Below are 22,272 nucleotides of genomic sequence, written 5' to 3'. Positions count from 1 at the left end.
CGCGCATGCCAGGCAAGCGCGTTACCGCTTGAGCCACATCCTCAGCCCCTGTATCTGAATTCTTTATCTCAGTATATTTTCTATGTAGTTGCCTCTATCATTCTTTTAATTGCTAATTGGTATTGTGATATGAGCATATCACAATGGATGGGTTTATCCATTTACTTTTTGATGAACAGTGGTTATTTCCAATTTGAGGATATTCTGAATACAAGTGATATGAAAATTTGTGAGTTTTTATGTGACATAAGTTTTCAATAAATATTTGAGAGTAGGCTGGGTATGGTGGTATGTGAGTGTAGTCCCAGATATTCAGGAAGCTTAGGCATTATCAATTGATCCCAGAAGTACAGGGACTGCCTCTGCAACATATAAAGACTACCTGTCTTTAAAAATTGGGGGGAGGGGAGAGTAGACTTTTTGGCTTAAATGTTAAATATTATCTTTAACTTTATGAATGTTTCCAAAATAGTTGTAACATTTTATATTCTTACTACCAGAGCATGTTCTTTTTGCAAAGTGTTCAAATCTTTTCTCCATTTTTGAACTGAGGAATTCATACCTGATTTGAAAACTTAACTGTAAAACAACAGTAATCAAAGCTATGTGGCAGCTTTGATTAGAATATGAGTCTAACTAAAAAGAACCAATTTAAAAAAAAATAATCCCATATATTAACAGTTTTTTTCCCAACAAAAAAATGTCAAGACATATCAATGGAAAAGTCTTTTCTAGAAATGGTGCTGGAACACTTGTACACAAAGTTTGAAATTATCTCTATGAATTGCAGACATAAACATAGAACCATAGAACTTTGAGAAAATGTAGGAGAAAGTCTTTGAGACCTTTGATTAGGCAAAGATTTCTTAGGATGCAAAGCATAAACCATAAAAGAAAAAAAAATGACTCATTGGACTTCATTACTTCATTAACTAAATCCTTCAAAAACTAAATCCTTCAAAGCGGGGTACAAAGGAACTATTAGAGCAGATGACAGAATTTTTCTTTTGGGGATGAGTACCCAGGATTGAATTCAAGGGCACTCGACCACTGAGCCACATCCTATTTTGTATTTTATTTAGAGACCATGTCTCACTGAGTTGCTTAGCACTTCTCCATTGCTGAGGCTGGCTTTGAACTTAGGATCCTTCTGTCTTACCTTCCTGAACTACTGGGTTTACAGGCATGTGCCACCATGCCCGGTTGAGTTTTCTTTTTCTTACTGAATTCTAGGAACATGTTACCTATATATTAGACTGGTTCTTTGTTGTTTGTATTTGTCATAAACATGTCCATTCTGTGGCATGCCTTTCCAAAAATTTTCTAGAGATCTTTTTTTCCCCTTCCATTGGTCAAAATTTTATTTTGCAAACGTTAATTCCTTGCATTTTTGCATTCCACTTGGCAAGCACAGGGGGAAGTTCTAAATGGCAGCTACAGAAAAATCTCAGGGTAGGAGGGCAGTGTACATGTAGCTATCTGAGGCAAGAAACTATCAAGTGATGCCTTTGTGAAATTGGTCAGAGTCTACTGCTATAGTTTTTTTTTTTTTAAATATGTTTATTTTGTTTATTTATATGTGGTGCTAAGGATCGAACCCAGGGCCTCACACGTGCTAGGGGAGTGCTCTACCACTGAGCCAAAACCCCAGCCCTAGTTTTTTTTTTTTTTTTTTTAATTTCTTTTTAGTTGTACATGACAGTAGAATGTATTTTGACACATCGTACATACATGGAGTATAATTTCCCATTGTTTTTGTACATGATGTGGAGTTATACTGGTCATATTTGTTTGTTTATTTATTTTTAATATTTATTTATTATTATTTTTTTTTAGGTGGACACAATATCTTTATTTTATTTTTATGTGGTGCTGAGAATCGAACCTAGGGCCTCACACATGCCAGGCAAGCGTCCTACCACTTGAGCCACATACTGGTCATATTTATGTATAAACGTAGGAAATTATGTCAGATTTATTCTGCTGTCTTTCCCAGTCCCACCACCTTCCCTTCCCCCTACTCTCCCCTATCTTATCTGGTGAATGCCCAGCCCCCTCCTTTCCCCACCTGCTGTGAGTCAGCATCTGCATATTGGTTTTTGGGGATTAGCTTATTTCACTTAGCATGATAGTCTCCAATTCCATCCATTTACTGATAAATGCCATAATTTCTACTTTATGGCTGAGAATATTCCATTGTTACATGTACCACATTTTGTTTATCCATTCTAGAGATGTCTTTTAATTACATTTTAATTTTGTAGAAAGAGCTAGTCTTTATATTTAGCAATGTTTATTTCTTCAGAAATTCTTATATGAAAACATACTTTATTATCTTTTAAGTTAAGATTTACTTTTCAAGTTTCAACTTTCATTTTTTAAAAATATGTATTTTTTAGTTGTAGTTGAACACAATACCTTTATTTATTTATTTTTATCTGGTGCTAAGAATTGAACCCAGGGCCTTGCGAGCACTCTATCCTGATCTACAACCCCAGCCCTCAACTTTCATTTCACTGGAAATAATAATAATAGTAATTATTATTATTATTGAACTTCTAAAGTGGTTTATCTTTACCATTACTTCTTAGTAAAGGGAATTTTTTATTTAATGATATCTTTTTAAATATTTTTTTTAATTGTAGATGGACACAATACCTATTTTATTTATTTATTTTTATGTGGTGCTGAGGATCAAACCCAGTGCCTCACATGTGCCGGACGAGTGCGCTACCACTGAGCCACAACCTCAGCCCCTATTTAATGATATCTTCTGTGGTATGATTGAAGGAGGAGTATTATAAAATCTTCATTACCATTTTGAAATCTCTAGAATTTAATGATTAATGCAACAAGGTATTTTCATTATTATTATTACCATTACTATTATTCTGTTTTTTTCTTTTTTAAATATTTTTTAATAGAATAACACAATACTTTTTTTTTTTTTAAAGTTGTTGATGGACCTTTATTTTATTTATTTGTGTGTGGTGCTGAGAATCGAACCCAGTGCCTCCCGCATGCTAAGCACTGAGCCACAACTCCAGTCCCCCTTTGTTTTATTTTTATGTGGTGCTGATTTGAACCCAGTGCCTCACATGTGCTAGGCAAGTACTCTACCAACTGAGCTACAACCCCAGCCCTACTTAAAATTTCTATTTATAATAAAAGAAGTAGGAAAATAGGAATAATGTGTTTTGTTTATAATATGACTATGTTGTTTTTTGCTTAAAATATTTCCAACAATTTACTAATTATTGATTTGAGTTACATCCTTATAATATAACAAGATACATCCATGTTTCATATATATATACACACACACATATATTTTTACTTTTTGTTGCTGAGTAGTGGTGTATTGGAAACAGTTTAAGTTAGAGTATGTAGATATTGTCCTTGTCCCTAATAATCAAGGGACAAGGAGTTGAGTGAAATTCTAAATTTAAATGATTTCACACAAAATTTTGTGATGCCCCAAACAACTGGATAATTTTACTAATTAGACCTACATTGCTACCTGAAACCAGGTAGTTGATGCCTGCTGTATCCTCTTTGGATAGGTAGTGTACTCTTCATTTCTCCCCAATCTTCATGCCCATGTCCCTTCCCTTTGGGCTGCAACCCCTGCTAATACACCCTTACTCACTAGGAATATATATATATTTTAAATTTTTAAACAATTTTCTAGTGGTAAATAGATACTAATTGATTAACTAGACCTGAGTAAGTTTTATTCCCGAATTGTAGGATAGTTATTGAACGTGATATTAATTTTTTTTAATACACAATTACCAGACTAGATGTTAAAAGGGTATTTCTTTAATCTTTAAGACAGAGGAAAGATTGTGTAGTCACCATTTTAACCACTGGGGATGCAGCTGTTAATAAAACAAAAGTTCTTTTCCTGACAAAACTTAAGTAAAGTGTATGCATTTCTGACTTAATTATAAAAGTAGTTTAAAATTATAATTAATGGGCTGGGGTGTCGCTCAGTGGTAGAGTGCTCGCCTAGCATGCATGAGGCACTGGATATGATCCTCAGCACCACATAAATGTAAAATAAAGATATTATGTTCACCTAAAACTTAAGGATAAATATTTTAAAAATATAATAAAATTATAATTAACATACTTCAGCCAGGAATGGTAATGCATCTTAGTAATCCAAAAGAATAATAATAATACTTTCTCCCATTCCTTTATTGCTTAACATTCAACCAACTTTTGAAAAGTAAACAAGTTTAATTTTGTGAAATTTTCATTTCAATTTCTAATATATATGTGCTTTTTCTTGAATCGTGGTAAATGTGTTCTGTTCAAATTTTAACATTTTATTTTTATATTATTATATACTTTGCATACTGGGAATTGAACCCCAGGTGGCTCAAACATTGAGCCACATCCCCAGCCCTTTTAAATGTTTTATTTTGAGACTGGGTCTCGCTAAGTTGTTGAGACTAGCTTTTTAACTCGTGATCCTCCTAAATGAGCCTCCTGAGTCACTGGGATTACAGGCATGCACCACCATGCCCAGAGTACAGGCTTCAAGAAACATTACAAGAATAGTACAAAGAGGTTTTGCTTTCTCCGGATTTTAACTTTTCCTCCATTTACTTTTTTTCTCCCTTCTTCTCCCATGCTCTATATGAGCACAAAGCCATTTATAATAAAAATACCATATCCTGTTTTCTGAGTTGCCAATTCTGGTGTTTATATTTAGGTTCATGGGTGACAATATTTAGTCATCCTCACCTGTATCATTTCTTTCATACTTGTCTAATCTTTTGTGGCTATTTACATACATATTCCTTTTTTGAAAGTTTTGAAAACTTCTTTTAGTGAATTCTCTTAGAACAAGTGGTTTTTTGCTTGCTTGTTTTTTGGGTTTTTTTTTTTTAATTTTTATTTTTTATGCTATTTCACAATCTCCTGCCACCCTAATTTAGGATCAAGCCTAGAGGCACTTTACTAAGGCTATTGCTCTTACCCTCTTTACTTTAAGACAGGTTGCAGTGATGGATCTTCAAGTTGCAGATCCTCCTAAGTAATTAGAGAGGTGTGCTGCCATGCCCAGTTATAATCTTTATTTCTTTCAGCACAGGTTTTACTGTATTTGTTTCACTTGGTTGTACCATTAACAGTAATAAGACAAATGTTTCCCTAGTGTTTTAGTCAGCTTTTTCATTGCTGTGACTAAAAGACCTGACAAGAACAATTGTAGAGGAGAAAAAGTTTATTTGGACCTCACAGTTCCAGAGATTTCAGTCCATAGACTGAATTCAGGTATCCCCCAAAGGCCAATTCCATTGCTCTGGGACTGGGGTGATGTAGAACATCATGGTGGAAGAGTGTGGTGGAGGAAAGCAGGTCAGGACATCATACCAGGAAGCAGAAAGGATAGAGAGAGACCTCCCCAACCATGGACAAAATATAAACCCAAAAGGCATCTCCCCAATGTGTACCTCCTCCAGCAGCACCCTTCATGCCTACAGTCACCACCCACTAAGTCCCTATTATGTCAAGACTCATAACCCAAATATTTTACCTCTAAACTTTCTTGCACCTGTGCTTTTGGGGGGACATCTAATATTGAAACCATACACTATAGAAGTCTTAGTACTAACTCTTTAGATTGTGGTAAAATATACATAACAAAATTTATCGTGTAAAGACTAGGATGTGGTTCAGTGATATAGCACTTGTCTATTAAGCATGAGGCACAGGATTCATTCTTCAGTATCACAAAAATACAATCAAATGAACAACAACAACAACAACAAAAAAAAAACACTGTTTTTACTAGTGTTAAGTGTATTGGTCTGTGGCATTAAGTACATTTGTATTGTTATATAGCCATTCTTACCATCTGTCTCCAGAATTTTTTCATCTGCCCAAACAGAAATTCTGTAACCATTAAAGTTTTTACATTTCTCTCTCCCTTTGGAAATTACTTCTATTCTTTTTCTAATGATAAAATATATATTTAAATGAAAATAACAATATAAAATAGCATTCATAGTACAGTTCTCCCTTGTCCATAGAGGACATATTTTAAAACCTATAGTTTTGATGTAGATCCTGAAACTGCAGATAGTACTAAACCTGATGTATCCTGTGCTTTTTCTATACATACATATGTATAATAAAGTTTAATATATAAATTAAGCACAGTAAGAGATTAGCAATAAAAACTAAAAATAAAATAGAGCAATTATTAAAATGTGCCCTTTCTTTCTTTATTAAATTGCGAACTTTCAGGTTTTCACTTAAAAGAAGTACTTCATGGCCTCTTTGGGGGATACCTGAATTGCCAGTATCACTGGTCTTACACTTTTAGTCCATTATTAAGTAAAATAAGGCTTACTCGAACATACGCACTGATAGCTCAGTCAACCTGATAATCAGCCAACTACTGAGCAACTCCTGGGCAGGTAACATACAGCGCATGCATATGCTGGACAAAGGATGATTCATGTCCCAGGCAGGATAGAGTAGAACAGCATGAGATATCATCATACTACTCAGAACAGTGCATAATTTAAAACTTAGGAATCGTTTATTTCTGGAATTTTCCATCTAATATTTTCAGACCACCATTGACCAGTGGTACTGAACCCTTGAAATGCAAAACCATGAATAAGAAAGGACTACTGTATAATATGTTGGGTCAAATTTGATTTAGGATATGACAATCTTTTTTGTTTGTGTTTGTGGTAGGATATTTTTAAATTTTTAAATTCTAATTTGTTATATATGACAGCAGAATGCATTACAATTCATATTATACTCTTTGGTATGAGGTAACTTATTGGTGAAATTATCGCATTCTAAAAAAGGTATAGATATCATCTGGGAGGAACTAATATGTAGTTACATCCTTTAAAAGTTATTTTTGTTGTTGTTGTTTTGTTTTATTTTTGCCACAGCTGTGTTAAGAAATACACTTAGAGTCAGGCACATGCCTATAGTTCCAACTATTCAGGAGACAGAGGCAGGCAGGAGGTCCAGCCTGGGTAACAGAGTGAGACTGTGTCTCTTAACAAAGAATAAGAAAGAAAAAAGCATAATAAATGAGTATAGAAATATACAAACAAAACTTAGAAAAGAAAGAAATACACTTTGTGTGACTCAAGTCAAACATCCATGTATTTGATATTTATCTGAATTAAAATTTCAACTAAATATCTATACCCTATGTGATATCATTGTGATATTTTATTTTCATCTCTCCCTTCTGTGTTGATATTGATCCTGTTGTATTCTGTGATCAAATTATCTACAAGATGGGCTGGAGTTGTGGCTCAGTGGTAGAGCACTTGCCTAGCATATGTGAGGGCACTGGGTTCAATTCTCAGCACCGCATATAAATAAATGAACAAAATAAAGGTCTATGAACATCTAAAAAATATTTTTAAAAAATTATCTACAAGTATACAGCTTTATTTATCTATAAACTTAGATGATAATAATACCTCCTGGAAATACTGTCATGAGTAAATGAATTAATGCATATACAGTGCTAGAATGTGACAAATACTCAACAAATATTAATCTTTATTAATAGTATTATTGTTAGTGTTTCTCTTCTTTATCAATGTCACATGCATCCAGATATGAACAACAAAAAAAATAATTTTGCTTTCTCCCTTACCTATTTTTCCAAAGAAAAAGAAGGGGTTAGGGGGGAAAGCTAAGGCAAATAGATAAATGCCCCCAAAGTATTAAAGAACAATTCACAAGAAGAAACATAACAAGAAATTTTTCTGCTGTCTTAAGTTTGTGATAAATTAGATTAGGTAAGAAGAGATGCATCTACAAAGAGGCAATAGAATTTTTAAATGCCTTAATGATTAGAATAGGGACTCGGATGTGTTTAAAAGTCTTAAGACCAGACCAGAGTGGTAGGGCATGTTTGTAACACCAGTCCAGATTCAGTTGAAAGCAATGATACTATGTTATTTTAAGTAAAAAAGGGATTTAATACTGGAAATGTGTGATTGCAGAGTAATTTGGAAGGGCTGAAAGAGCAGCCTTAATCCAGGTTTATAGGACTAGATCCTTCCCCAGAATGGCCCACTAACAGAGCTCTCTGTGCTCTAATCAGAAAGGTGGAGAACTTGGAAAGCCACTGTGGAGCTCTTCTTAACTAGGGATATTCTGTGTTGGCTGTAATCCAGTAATTAGGAATGACACTTGCCTCAATTTGCCTCAGAGCCTCATACATTTAATAGTACCAGCTCAAGATGGATGCCTTCCTCCTTTTCTGTCTTAACAAAACTAGTAACTAGTTGATGGAAAGCTACTGTGTGTAGGTATATGTGGGCTCATGCCCGTTCGCGAAGCCTCCATTCCATACTTGCCCACTGAAAACAGAAGCAGCTGCGAGACAATGTTGTCTTCCCTTCCACCCTCCAAGTCTCAAATAAATGTTTCTGATTGGCTAAACCTTAATTACAACTTCCACCTTATAGTAAGGGAACCTCAGAAAGTTGGTTCTTAGCTTTCCTGTATTAGTTGTGTGAAAAATAGAAAGTCTGGTGGTTCATTTTGCAGAATCTAGTATTCAGTTTTAATTGGATCCAATTGTAGCTCTTCCCTTTTACCTGCCCTAATTCGAAAATTAGCCAATCACATAGCTTGTAACCCTGAATTCCTCTAATTAGAGTGAAGGGCCGGGCTGCTTTAGATTAAAGCAGGCAAACTACTTGCCCACGTGCAGTTGCTAGGCAGATTATTATAGCCTGCCCTCCTGTGTTTGATTTCTTGTGGCACCTTGTTATTTGTTTTTCTTTTTTAAAAAATTTGTGTAGACGTTGAGGGGCCTTTATTTTCTTCATTTATTTATATGTGTGCTGAGAATTGAACCCAGTGCCTCACACATGCTATACCACTGGGCCACAACCCTAGCTCCCACCTTGTTATTTCAAACAGTAGCACAAAAAAGGAATATAAAAAAGAATGAACATGGTTTCAGTTAGACGTTGGTGTGTAATAAAGCAAAACCTAGTGGCTTAAAAACATTATTTCTCTTAATTTTCTGAGATGACTGTGTGATCTTGTTCCAGAGTCATTCCTGGAGCTAAATTTAGTTGAAAGCTCATGAGGGTACCCCATTGTCCTGTACCTGGATTAAGTGATGTCTCATTTTCAAGGGTTCTACACATGGCATTTTTTTCCTGGATAGTCTAAGCTTCCTAACAGTATAGTAGTCAAATTCCCAAATAAGTGCTGTAGCTTCAATATGTTAATCTTTATCAGGTCTCTCCTTACATCAAGCTTGCTGATGTCTTTGGTCAAAATATATCATATAGCTAAACCCAGAGTCATTGCTAGGAAGATTACAAAAAGTATAAATATTAGGAAGGATAGTCGTTAGCCTCCAAGGTGGCCCTGAATGATCCTCATTTCCTTATATCCAGTCCTTTGTGTAGTCTTCTTCACTTTTTTTTTAATATTTATTTTTCAACTGTAGTTGGACACAATACCTTTATTTTACTTATTTATTTTTATGTGGTGCTGAGGATCAAACCCAGGGCCTCACACGTGCTAGGCGAGCGCTCTACTGCTGAGCCACAACCTCAGCCCTTCTTCAACACTTAATAGGGTTGACCTGAGTAATTTAGTATACTTGGAAATGACAGTGTATATTTCTTGAGGTTAGGCCATAAAATTTTTTTCGGTAACTCCCATTTCTATAACAGAAGCTAAACCTCCTTAATTTTGGAACTTAGGTATACAGCTTCCCTTTTCACTTCATCTCTCAACCCCCACTAACCTAACTACCTCAGAATTCTTGGTAAGATTAATGTCTCTAATGACTTGAATGTCCTACTGATTTAGATTTGATGGATCTAACTGACTATGTATTAATCAGAGATATTTTCATGAAATTCAAATCTGATTATATTATGTTATTACTTAAAACAGTTCAGTGGCTTTTCTTGCCTTGGAGATAGGATTTTCATGTTCTCTCCTTGAAATTTATGGTAACTTATGAGGATTTAAACTCTGATCCTTAGTTTACTCATCTATAAATGAGTTTTATTTTGTTGGTTGAAGTTAAATGCTGTCTGTAGAAAGGATTTTTATAAGACAATTTCAGGTGACTATTAGTATGCTTGTTAGGATAATATTTGATCTCAAGGTTATTTTTGATCTCCACACATCTCCTTTTTAAAATTTACTCTACATTATTCTTTCTTCCAATCAGATAATGATCTGTACTGAAATATTAGTGGATAAGTAAGATGTAAGACTCTAAGGGATTCGTATACTTTAAAAGTGGATTCTTATTAACTAGTAACTGCATTTCTAAACCCAAATAAATGGCAGAGAGGGGCTTGATAATGATAAGCAGAGTAGTTTATATACTTATCTGTACGTGGTTGTCTAGCTTTAGACTTTTACCAGTAAAGCCATCTGGCATTGGAGATTTCACTGTGGAAAGATTTGTTGTTGTTTTTGTTTTTAATTTCAGATTCCCTTTCTTTTCATAGAACAGGAATATTCAGCTGTATTTCATGTGAAAGGGTTTTCTTTTGATTTATTCTTGCTAGAGGTCTTTCAGTTTTCTTATTTTGGGGCAACAGTTTTGGGCAGTCTTGTTTTTTTTTCCTTTTGTACAGTAGTTTTCTAATTCATCTGATGTTGGCTTTTCCCTTGATTTCCTCTCCCCTTCCTCCTTTTTTTCTTTTAATTTAATATGCTATTTTTTATCACTTCTTGATATGAAACTATAGGTTATTAACTTTATTCTTTCTTTTATAGTAATATATTTAAGCTTATCAGTTTCTCTTAAGTCTAGCTTTACTGCATCCCATGAGTTTTGACAATTTATATTTTCTTGATCATTCAGTTAAAAATATTTTCTAGTTTTCAATATGATCCCTCTTTTGATCAATTGAACTTCCCTAAATATTTAAGGAACCAGTCTTACTACTAAAATTTTTGTATCATAGGAACAATTTATTTCAACCCAGTAGAACCTTAGTATTAAAACCTGGCAAGGTTGTCTTAAGAAGCTATAAACCAAAAATTTAAAAAATTTGTGCTTCTCCACACACACACACACCAAAAAAAAAAAAAAAAAAAAAGCAGCAGTAGCACCTACAACCAGCTTGAGTCATAGAGCTCTTACCTAGCACATGTGAAACACTGAGTTTGGTCCTCAGCGCCACATAAAAATAAATAAATAAAACTATTTTTTTTAAAGCTACAAATCAATTTCATGTATACCACTTGAAAAAAATTGAAACAGTGTAATAGCAAGTCAAAAAACAATGTATAAAACTGTTATGACCACATTGACTTTATTTTAGGAATTCAAACTTGGGCTGGACTTAGACTTTACAAATATAAGCTAGGATTAAAATTAGAAAATCAGCAGGATTTAGTATATTAACAGAATTTGAGGAGAAAATATCATTTCAATAGATGCTCCATATTTGTTACAAAATTCAACACGTATTCATGATTAAAAGTCTTGACAATATAGAAATATTGCAGCATTAATATTTAACAGTGATAACAGTTTAGGTAAAATATGGCTAATAGTGCTTATTTTCTAAGGTTGAGAAATTGGATTTTTCTTTATTTCTTTTCAATTATATTTGCATTTTATAGTGATTCTCAAATGTGCATTTGTGGGGCTGGGAATATAGCTCAGTGGCATAGTGCTTGCCTAGTATACACAAGGCCCTAGGTTTGATCTCCACCTAGTACCTCAAAAAATTCTAAATACAAAAATTAAATAAAATGTGCATTTGTTAATTTTATAGGCATGAATAGCAACAGTGGTTATTTATAATTAAAACTACTAATCAGAAGTACAACTACATGAGAACATTTAAACATGGATTTTTGTTAAGTACAAAACCTATTAAAGCGTCAAATGAAAGAGCAGTTGTAAGGAACCTATATACAAGGCAGCTTTGATTCTAAAACACAAAACAGCTGTGGGGTGGTGCACACCTGTAATCCCAGCATCTTAGGAGGCTGCGGCAGGAGGATCGTGAGTTCAAAGCCAGCCTCAGCAAAAAGCAAGATGCTAAGCAACTCATGAGACCCTGTCTTTAAATAAAATATAAAATACGGCTGGGGATGTGGCTCAGTGGTTTAGTGCCCGAGTGGTTTAGTGCCCCAGTACCCCAAAAATAAAATAAATAAAATACAAAAGAAATATATCTGATGTTGCCAAATATGAAACCAGTTTACTTGTGAATATAGGGCCAAGAACCTTTCACCTGTTTTTGATATAAAATGAATAAGGAACTGGGCACAGTGGACATACCTTTAATCCCAACAACTCAGAAGGCTGAAGCAGGAGGATCTCAAGTTCAAGATCAGCCTCTCCAACTCAATGAGACCCTGTCTCAGTTAAAAAAAGGACTTCGGTTGTAGGTCAGTGATAAAGCACCCTGATTTCAATCCCTAGTACTGATCAAATAAACAAAAAAAGAATAAGGAAAACTATATACTTGGGAGGCTGAGTTCAGGGCCAACTTAGACAACATAAAGAGACCCTGCCTCAGCACCACATAAAAATAAATAAATAAATAAATAAATAAATAAATAAATAAATAGTTGTTTTTTTTTTTTTTTTTAAACTACAAATCAGGGGTGGGGTTGTGGCTCAGTGGTAGAGTACTCATCTGGCATGTGTGAGGCCCTGGGCTCAATCCTCAGCACCACATAAAAATAAAGGTATCGTGTCCAACTACAACTAAAAAAAAAAAAAAATTACAAGTCAATTTCTTTCACTTATACCACTTCAAAAAAATTGAAACAATGTAATAGCAAATCAAAAAACAATATATAACCTGTTATGACCAGGTTGAAAATTGACTTTATTTTATGAATGCAAACTTGGGCTGAACTTAGACTTTATGAATGTGAAAACAAATAATCAGTTTTAAGTTTTTCAAATCTGGTGCTGATGTCAATACTACCTATGAGTAATCCAAATGTTGAAACTTTTTAGTCTCTTTGCAACTAGCCATTTTTTATTTATCATCTTTCCCAAAAATTCTTTAGGTTTACAAATTTATTTTGAACCTTCTTGTGATAATTGACAGCTAGTTTGTCTTGTGTTATAATGACTTTTGCTAAGTGGTGTTAGCCAATCCCAATAAACCAAATGCCGAATATTTTCTCTGATATAAGGAGGCTAATTAATAGTGGGGTTGTGGGGGGGGCATGAGATTATAAGAACTCTAGATAGGGTAAAGGTTTGGGCACGGGGGTAGAAATGAGGGTGGAATGAGATGGACATCATTAACCTAAGACATGTATGAAGACATGAATAGTATGAATATACTTTGTATATAGCCAGAGATATGAAAAATAGTAATTTATGTGTATTATGAATTGTAATGCATTCTGTTGTCATAAATAACAAATTAGAATAAAATTTTTAAAAAATGCATCTCCTACTGGTTATTACATACCATGAATTGATTGCTTTTCTTTTGCGTATTTTTATAGATGGTAGTCAAGACCTTTATGGATATGGATCAGGACTCAGAAGATGAAAAACAGCAGTATCTCCCACTAGCCTTGCATCTTGCATCTGAATTCTTCCTCAGGAACCCTAATAAAGATGTGCGTCTCCTTGTAGCATGTTGTTTGGCAGACATATTTCGAATCTATGCCCCAGAAGCTCCATATACTTCCCACGATAAACTTAAGGTAAATACAATTTTTGCAAAATAATTTCACTTTTATTTTTATTTTTATTGTAGTTTACTCTTATCAACAAGTTTCACATTATTCTTGTCATTGAAAAATTATAAGTTGTAAAACCAATTAGTTGTTCAGTTAATATACATTGAGTATCTACAAAAATGACTGTTATTTTATGAAGCATTGAAACATAAAACCTGTACTTGTGAATTCATATTTAGCCTTCAAGCTAATCTGCCACAAATCCCAGAGGGCTATATTTATGGAATAAATAGCAGATCAATGATAGTTTTAAAAACAATAGTATACCAGAACTTACACATTCAAATAACTTCTTGCTTACGTTATTCAGCATGCACAACTGTATGCTTGTTGTCAGGTGTGGTTGTACACTCTTATAATCTCAGTGGCTCAGGAGTTTGAGGCAGGAGGACTACTAGTTTGAGGCCAGTCTGGGCAACTTAATAAGAGCCTGTCTCAAAATTAAAAATATAAAGGGATGGGGATGTAGGTCAGTGCTAAACCACCCCTTTGTTCAAGCACTGGAGGGGGACTATATGATCATCTTGATGGTTCTACCTTCATTGAAAATGTTTTAGAAAGTCTTCTTAAATTGATTTCCTGTGCTGATTTTTATCATTCAAATAATTTTATTCTTGGCAAATTTTAATTCTCTGAACTGCTTTGTTCTAAATGTCTCCCTCCCCATCCATGGTTTCTCTTTCCACAGTTTTTCATCTATGGTCAACCATGATCCAAAAATATTAAATGGAATGTGGCTCAGTGAGAACATTTGCCTAGTATGCATGAAGCTGTGGGCTCAATCTCTGGTACATAAAATAAAATAACTGGAAAATTCCAGAAATAAACAATTCACAAGTTTCATAGTTCACACAATTTTGAGTGGCATAATGAAATATTGCACTATCCTGATTCATCCCTCCTGAGACATGAATCATGCCTTTCCCAGAGTATTCACACTATATATGTTCAGATAACTGTGGCAGGTATCTTAGTGCTTGTATTCGAGTAACCCTTATTTTACTTAATAATGGCTTCAAAGTACAAACTTTTATGTTGTTTTGACTGTTTCATTATTAGTTTTTGTTATTCTCTTACTGTGCCTAATTTATAAATTAAACTTTATCATTGGTATGTATATGTAGGAAAAAAAAATAGTTCCATATTATCTTCAGGCATCCACTGGTGATCTTGGAATATATCCCCTCTGGATAAGGGGTGATTACAACAGTACAGAAATCATTTTGTGCCATATTGATACTAAAATTTTAAGTTAAACTGTATAAAGAAAGTTTATTAAGAAATGGAACACTATCACTGGGTGCAGTGGCATACATCTGTATTTCCAGCACCTTGAGAGACTGACACAGGAAGATCACAGGTTCAAAGCCAGCACTAGCAACTTAGCAAGGCTCTAAGCAGCTTATCAGGACCCTGCCTAAAGACAAAAAAGAAAACAGGCTGGGGATGTGGCTTAGTAGATAAGCTCCCTTGGATTTGATTCCTGGCACAAAAAAAGAACATTATCATCAACCCTTAGACCAATAATCTATGGCCTCTATTTCTTAAAACTTTGTAGTTGAACATCATATTCAAAACTGATGAAAATTCCTGTTTACATGTAGGAAAGAATATTGGAAAAACTAATTCAGTTCCTTAAAAATGGTGATAGTTTTCCATGTTGCAAGGTGAGGATAGTTAATGGAGCAGAAGTGCTATAGTAGAAGGCAATAAAATATAGAATGTATGTTCTCAGAATAAGAAAGGTATTATTTTGTTTGACTTCCTCTTTTCCAATCATTTTAAATAATGGACTAGGTCAATCCCAAGATATTTGGTCAGAGAATTCTTTTATTGTAGTTTGTAACAGTTAATATATATACAGACTTTGTATGTTGTCAAAGAATGATAAGAATTTGTGTCTAATATATTTTATTATTTTTTTAACAGGACATATTTTTGTTTATTACCAGACAATTAAAAGGTTTGGAGGATACAAAGAGTCCACAGTTTAATAGATACTTTTATTTATTGGAGGTAAAATATAACACTTTATTCAATATATATGAAATTATTTCACATAGTTGAAAATTCTTTCTGGTAACTTTATAATGTAAATCAAGAATTTTTTGTTTTATACAAAGCCCAGTTAATAAAATGCCTTCTACATTTCATAAGGAAAATCTAATCTTTTTATTATTTCCTATAACCTGAAAAGATAATTATACTGGAAAAAGGTATTAGATACTTTGAAACACTACCTCTTGTTTTCACTTTTCTGGTTTTATTCTTTTCTAATCTAAAAATGGATTTTCACTGCTCCTTAAATTTTATTTATTTATATGTGTCTACCAACCCCTAAATATTCACTGTTTTTCAATTTGAGAAAATTGATGCCATTAGGTATATGTCTTTTTAAAGATCAGAGTGAATGACTATTATAACTTACAAGTTTATGTTGAATCTTATAGGCTTTAATATAGATTATTATTTCAAAAAATTAAATTTTGCTAATGAGTTTTTGTGTAATCATTCTGTATATATGTAATAAATTTATTTATTTATTTATTTAAGAATTTAGCTTGGGTTAAATCATATAACATCTGCTTTGAATTGGAAGATTGCAATGAAATTTTTATCCAGCTTTTTAGGACTCTCTTCTCTGTGATAAAGTAAGTTTTTTGAAAAACATATCTACTTATCTTTTCCTTGCTGTTTATTGAAGTGTTGTGTACTCTATCTATGTGGATAAGAATTTTTTAGAATTATAAGGAATTGTTTTCTTTAGAAAACTTAATATGAATCATAAAATAAACAATTTTGTTGCCTGAAAACTGTCTTTGCCATTATAGTGCCATTTTAAATTTATGGTGTGAATTTATTTGTTGACTCTTCTGTGCCTCATTCACTCTGTGCTGGGACAGTAGAGAAATATAAAGCAGGGTGTTTGATTTAAAGAATCTTATTTTCAATGGAGGCAACAGCCTGTAGTTATAAAGCAAATGGTATGAGACCTTAAACAATACAGTGCTATATTGTAAGATTGTATAAGTATATGTACCATTAGTGCTGGGAGGCATAATAGTTCAGTTCTTAAGCACACCAACTTTGGTGTCCTATTTTGGGTCTGGGGATATAGCTCTGTTGGTAGAGTGCTTGCCTCACGTGCAGAAGGCCCTGGATTCAATCCCCAGCACTGCCACACACACACACACACACACACACACACACACACACACACACAAGTGTGTCTTATTTTAGAGCTAGGGAAAAAAAAATCCTAAACATTGCCTAAATAAGCTCTTTTTTTATAGAAATAAGGGAACAACTAATTTAGAGGTAATGTGATAACTTGCCCTTGTACAAATTTTTGGACACAAGAGCCCAAACTCTGATTGCAGTCCAGTTTTTATTGTTCGTTTGTTTTTTAAATAGTAAACCAAGCATCATTATAAGATGTGTTCTAAAGCATTACATTGCATGTAAACATAACATATCTCACATAAGTTATAAATTTTCTAGAGTCCACATTAAGAAAGGTAGAAACAGGTGAGATTCATTTTAATAACACATTTTATTTATCACATTGTATCCAAAAGGATTATCCTTTCAATATGTGGTTCTATTCATACTTCAACAGATATCCAATAGCTACATGTGGCTAATGGCTTGCATACTGGCAACATTTTATTCTGGAGTTTTCTGTAAACTTCTATGACTAGTTAGTCACTTTTTCCCTTTACTTTGATAGAATATATAATTAGATAACATCTATAATAAACAGGAGAGGACCAAATCAGCTTGGTCTAGAGATAGAAACTTAATTGGTCTGGAAATGGAAAATTAAGAAAGATGCATGAGAAAAGACTTCATGGTATTTGACTACCTGCAGACCATTAGAGTAAACAATAGACTTTATCAACTTTACTTTTGAATTAGTTAACTTTTGCTGCATAATAAAACAAAATATAATTCGAGAGTGTAAGACAACTACCATTTTATTTAGCCCAGGATTCAGCTTGATAGTTGTTTTGTCTGGTGTGATTCTCTACTGTGTTAACAGACCTTTGGCAGATCTTCTGGCAGCTGGCTAAAATAATAGAATGAATGAGACACATGTATTTTATCATCCAGCAGACTAGTCTAGTCTCTTCCTTGGTAGCTTCTATTTCATTGGCCCAGCAAGACACAAAGACTAATTCAGATTCAAGGTTTGGTTAGATAGATTCCCTATCTTGTAGTGGGAGTAGCACCATTGTAAAGGGACATATTTGTAGGAGTGGGGACAGTTTATGGCCATTGTTTACATTGTATCAGTTTTTTGCAAGCATTTCTTTTGAAATTGAAATTAAAATTAATCACCACAACCAATTTGTGAAGTTACCTGCCCCTTTTATAACCTTAACTATCCATTTCAGTCTTTCTTCCCACTCTGCAATTATTCCCTCTCAAAATTACTTTACATACCCACACTTTTCTTTGACCCTATTAATGTTTTTATTCCCTGAATTTGATGACTGCGTTGTTTATCAAATTAATTGAAATAATTCACAATTAGGTGTGAGTAAGCAAAAGACTTTTAAAAGAGGAACTTATTTACCAAATCTTGTATTCATTATTCCTTTGCATAAGTCCAGATTCATACCTAGTATAATTTTCTTCAGTCTGAAGGACTTTTCTGTAGTTCAGGTCTGATGGTGATGGAATTTGTTCATCTTTTGTATGTCTGAAAAATATCTTTCACATGCATTTTAGAACATTGTAGAGTTCTAGGTTGGTACTCTCCTCTCGCCACTCTTTTAGTCACCCTCTAGAGCTCAGAATAAAATCCAGAGCCTCATGCGTGCTAGGCTGCCACTGTACTCTGAGCTACCTCCCCAGCCCTCTTTTGGTACTTTTTTTGGTGTGGGGGGCTACAGGTATTAAACTCAGGGGCACTTGACCATTGAGCCACATCCCCAGCCCTAGTTTGTATTTAGAGACAGGGTCTCACTGAATTGGCCATTGCTAAGGCTGGCTTTGCACCTGCAATCTTGCTGTCTCAGCCTCCCAAGCCGCTAGGTTTATAGGCTTGTGCTACCACACCCAGCTTCTTTTAGTACTTTTAAAGATGATATTCGCTCTTTTTTTTTGGCTTGCATTGTTTTTAATAAGATTTGTTATTTTTAACCTTTTTTCTTCTGAAATATGATGTATTTTTTTCTCTAGTTGCATTTAAGATGTTCTCTTTCATTTGTTTCAGTTGATTTAATTATAGTGTATCATGAAGTTTTCTTCCTGTTTCTTGAACTTTGGGGGCTCATTGAACTTCTAGAACCTGTGGGTTTATACCCTTCTGATTCCTCTTTCAAACTCCATTGTTAGTTCTGGGGATTATTTCCTCTGCTCTATTATGTAGGATATTTTCCCAAAGTCAGGGAATTTTCTCATATGTATATGCTGATCTTTAACCACCAAAAGATTCTTTGAGCTCCCCTCTGGTACTCTGCTCCTCTGTATTTTGTAGCCTACCTAGACTCTGGGAAACCATTAAAATCTGCCAGGACCTCCCTTCTTGCACTATATCCTAAAAATATACCAACAGAAGTTTGGAAAATTGTAGGGTCCACTTTATTGGTCTTATCCCTCAGCAATAGTTGCATTATGTCCAATATCTGAAAACTGCTCTTTCATATACTTTATCTAGTTTTTGGTTGTTACAGATAACAAGGTTAAATCCTGTCCCTTTTATTTCATAGAATTTTTTTTTTTTTTTTTAAGTCTCTCCATCTCTTTTCCCTCTACTCCTTTCCTACCTTCAAGTATATATGCATCTGGGAGCCAAGTGTTCAGATTGTTTAGTATTGTTTTGTATCAAGCTCTTCAGTACCCCAGTTCCAGACACTATAGAGATAACTACATAATTTATTCTTTACAGTCTTGGTGTTTTATAAATTAAGTAAGGTATTTGAGTGGAGGCATGCAAAAGGGGTATCTTTCTCAAAGTTGAGGAAACTGTGTATCTAATAATATGGCAGTTTTCCTACAACTTTTTAAAAGTTTTTCATTATTTTTCTTAAAATCCTACTTCTCAACGAATCTTTTTCTCTCTCCCTTTGTGTTTGTGTGTGTGTGTGTGTGTGTGTGTGTTTTAAAGAGAGCGAGAGAAAGAAAGAAAACTGCATACCATGCACTTCATTAGAAAGTAAAGTAGTCTTTGTTTTTTAAAAATACTTTAGAACAATACATTACAGACACTGTAATAATCAACAGAGGGAGAAAATAAATACAACAGTCAAGATTTCTTTGCTGTTATTGACATGGTTTCCTCAAATGAAAATCTTTTTATATCTGAGATGATTGTTCTAAACTGGGAAGTTTGTCTTTATATCTGAGATGATTGTTCTAAACTGGGAAGTTTGTCTTTTTGTATGCTTCATTTTTTTTTTCTTCTTCTTCTTCTTCTTCTTCTTTTTTTTTTTTTTTTAGCAATAGCCACAATAAAAAGGTACAAATGCATATGCTAGACTTGATGAGTTCTATCATCATGGAAGGTGATGGAGTTACTCAAGAATTATTGGACTCCATTCTTATTAACCTCATACCTGCACATAAGGTCTGTATAGTATGAAGATATTGAATATTAATATTTAAAGGTAGTGCTACATATATGAGTAAATGATTGGTTTTTGACCATTTGCAATCTGTGTAATTGTTGTCACTGTCACTCTCTAGCCCTAAATAAAAGAATATTAGTCTTATAGCTATTTTGTTAAAATATATATTGATTAATGTATTGTGTAAGATTTTCATTCAGTTAAATGATACTTGTTTTCTGGAGACTAGAAATGTTTTGTTTTCACCACTCATAACCAGCCTGGGAATTATAAGAGTTGGGGTATTGTCTTTTTAGTTAGTTTTGTTTGATAAAGAAATGTATTTCCTCCTTTGTAACATGGAACATGGGGGTGCAGATTTCTTTTCAGAACCTATATTGTACCTTTTCTTAGGTACTTTCTGAAAGATTTGGGCAGAAGTAGGAGCTATATGGTTAATGTTATGGGGAAAAGGATGATTCAGAGCTGTGTCATTCCTCCCCGTTTCCTTTTTCTATTTCTCTCCATCAGGTCCTCCTAAGAAACTGAAGGACTTGGCTTCCCACAAGCTCCACCACTGGGCTCTACTCAAGCCTACCCCAATGTTGATATTTGCCCTCCTGCTCTTTTCCTCTAATGGTTCTGTAACCTATTATCAGATATTAGATTAACAATGTATCTAATCATACTTATTCACAAAAAGATGTGGTTACTTTTAAATTATTTTCTTGACTCTCTAAATATTATTTGCATTTTATTAATTTAAATGAATCTATAGTTGGTAAAAATTTTGAGAGTATGGCAAAAACAAGCACATATCAGGTAGAACAAGAGAAAATTTTTTAAGAGGAGATAGCGTATTTGGTGTGTATATTCTTGATAAAGAGTATTGTTATGATTGAGATTTAAACCCTTTTGAGAAATGGAAACATTAACTTAGTTTAAAACTAATTTATCCTTTTGGCAATGTATAAAAGCCTAGAGCAGAGGTCAGGAAGCTATGGCTTATAGAACTATTAATTATTACTTATTTATGTAAGTATAGTAGTCCCTCTTATCCACGGTTTTGCTTTCCACATTTTGTTTACCACTGGTTAACCATGGTCCAAAACATTAAATGGAAAACTCCAGAAATAAGCAATTCATAAGTTCCAAATTGCATGCTATTCTGACTAGTGTGAGGAAATCTTGCACCATCCTGCTCTGTCCTGCCCAACACTAATTATTTCTTTGTCCAGCATATCACATCCAATGTAAGTTAACCCATTGTTCAGTGTATCCACACTGTATATGCAACCTGCCTGTTAGTTACTTGTAGCCAATTTGGTTATCAGCTGCATGGATAGCAAATGCTTGTGTTTAACCCTTATTTTATTTCAGAATGGCCCCAGAACACAAGAGCAGTGATGCCAGCAGTTTAGATTAAAATTTTTAAAAAAGCCATAAAATGCTTCCTTTAAGTAAAAAATGGTAAAAATCTTGTTATAATAAGGAAAGCAGGAAAAATTATGTGCTGATGTTACTAAAATCTAGTCTAAGAAGAATAGGAAAAAATATAGGTTCAGGATAATCCAAAATCTAAAATGCTGCAAAATCTGAAATGTTTTCAGTGCTAATTTGATGCCACAGGTAAAAATTCCACCACTGACCTCATGTGATGATTTGCAGTAAAAACACAGTTGATTATAAAAATATTGTATAAAATTATCTTCAGGCTATGTGTATAAGTTTTATATGAAACACAAGTGAATTTCATGTTTAACTTGGGTCCTATCCCCAAGATGTCTCATTTTATATATTCAAATGTTCCAAACCATAAACACTTCTGATCCCAAGTGTATTCAACCTGTTTATATAGGATTCACTACTATAAATGGTTTCAGACATTGACTGTGGTCTTGGAGTTTATCCCCCAAGGATAGGGGAACTATTGGAACACAGCCATGCTTATGTGTTTTTATTTTTGTTCATGACTATTTTTACACTATTGCAG

At 33.8% G+C, this 22,272-nt stretch overlaps 1 protein-coding gene across 6 annotated transcripts in view; it reads left to right on the top strand.

Annotated features, from left to right (window-relative positions):
- Positions 1-22,272, top strand: part of Pds5a (PDS5 cohesin associated factor A) — a 143,396-nt gene that overhangs the window by 38,331 nt on the left and 82,793 nt on the right. For all 6 annotated transcript variants that reach the window (XM_076863804.2, XM_076863801.2, XM_076863803.2 and 3 more), the window contains exons 3-6: positions 13,486-13,689; positions 15,655-15,741; positions 16,279-16,376; positions 20,173-20,299. In XM_076863804.2, coding sequence (XP_076719919.1) covers positions 13,486-13,689; positions 15,655-15,741; positions 16,279-16,376; positions 20,173-20,299 — 516 coding nt within the window. The remainder of the gene's footprint in view (positions 1-13,485; positions 13,690-15,654; positions 15,742-16,278; positions 16,377-20,172; positions 20,300-22,272) is intronic.

Source organism: Callospermophilus lateralis, chromosome 8 (genome assembly GCF_048772815.1).
Source record: "Callospermophilus lateralis isolate mCalLat2 chromosome 8, mCalLat2.hap1, whole genome shotgun sequence".
Taxonomy (NCBI): Eukaryota; Metazoa; Chordata; class Mammalia; order Rodentia; family Sciuridae; genus Callospermophilus; species Callospermophilus lateralis.
This window is presented reverse-complemented; position numbering and strand designations above follow the sequence as displayed.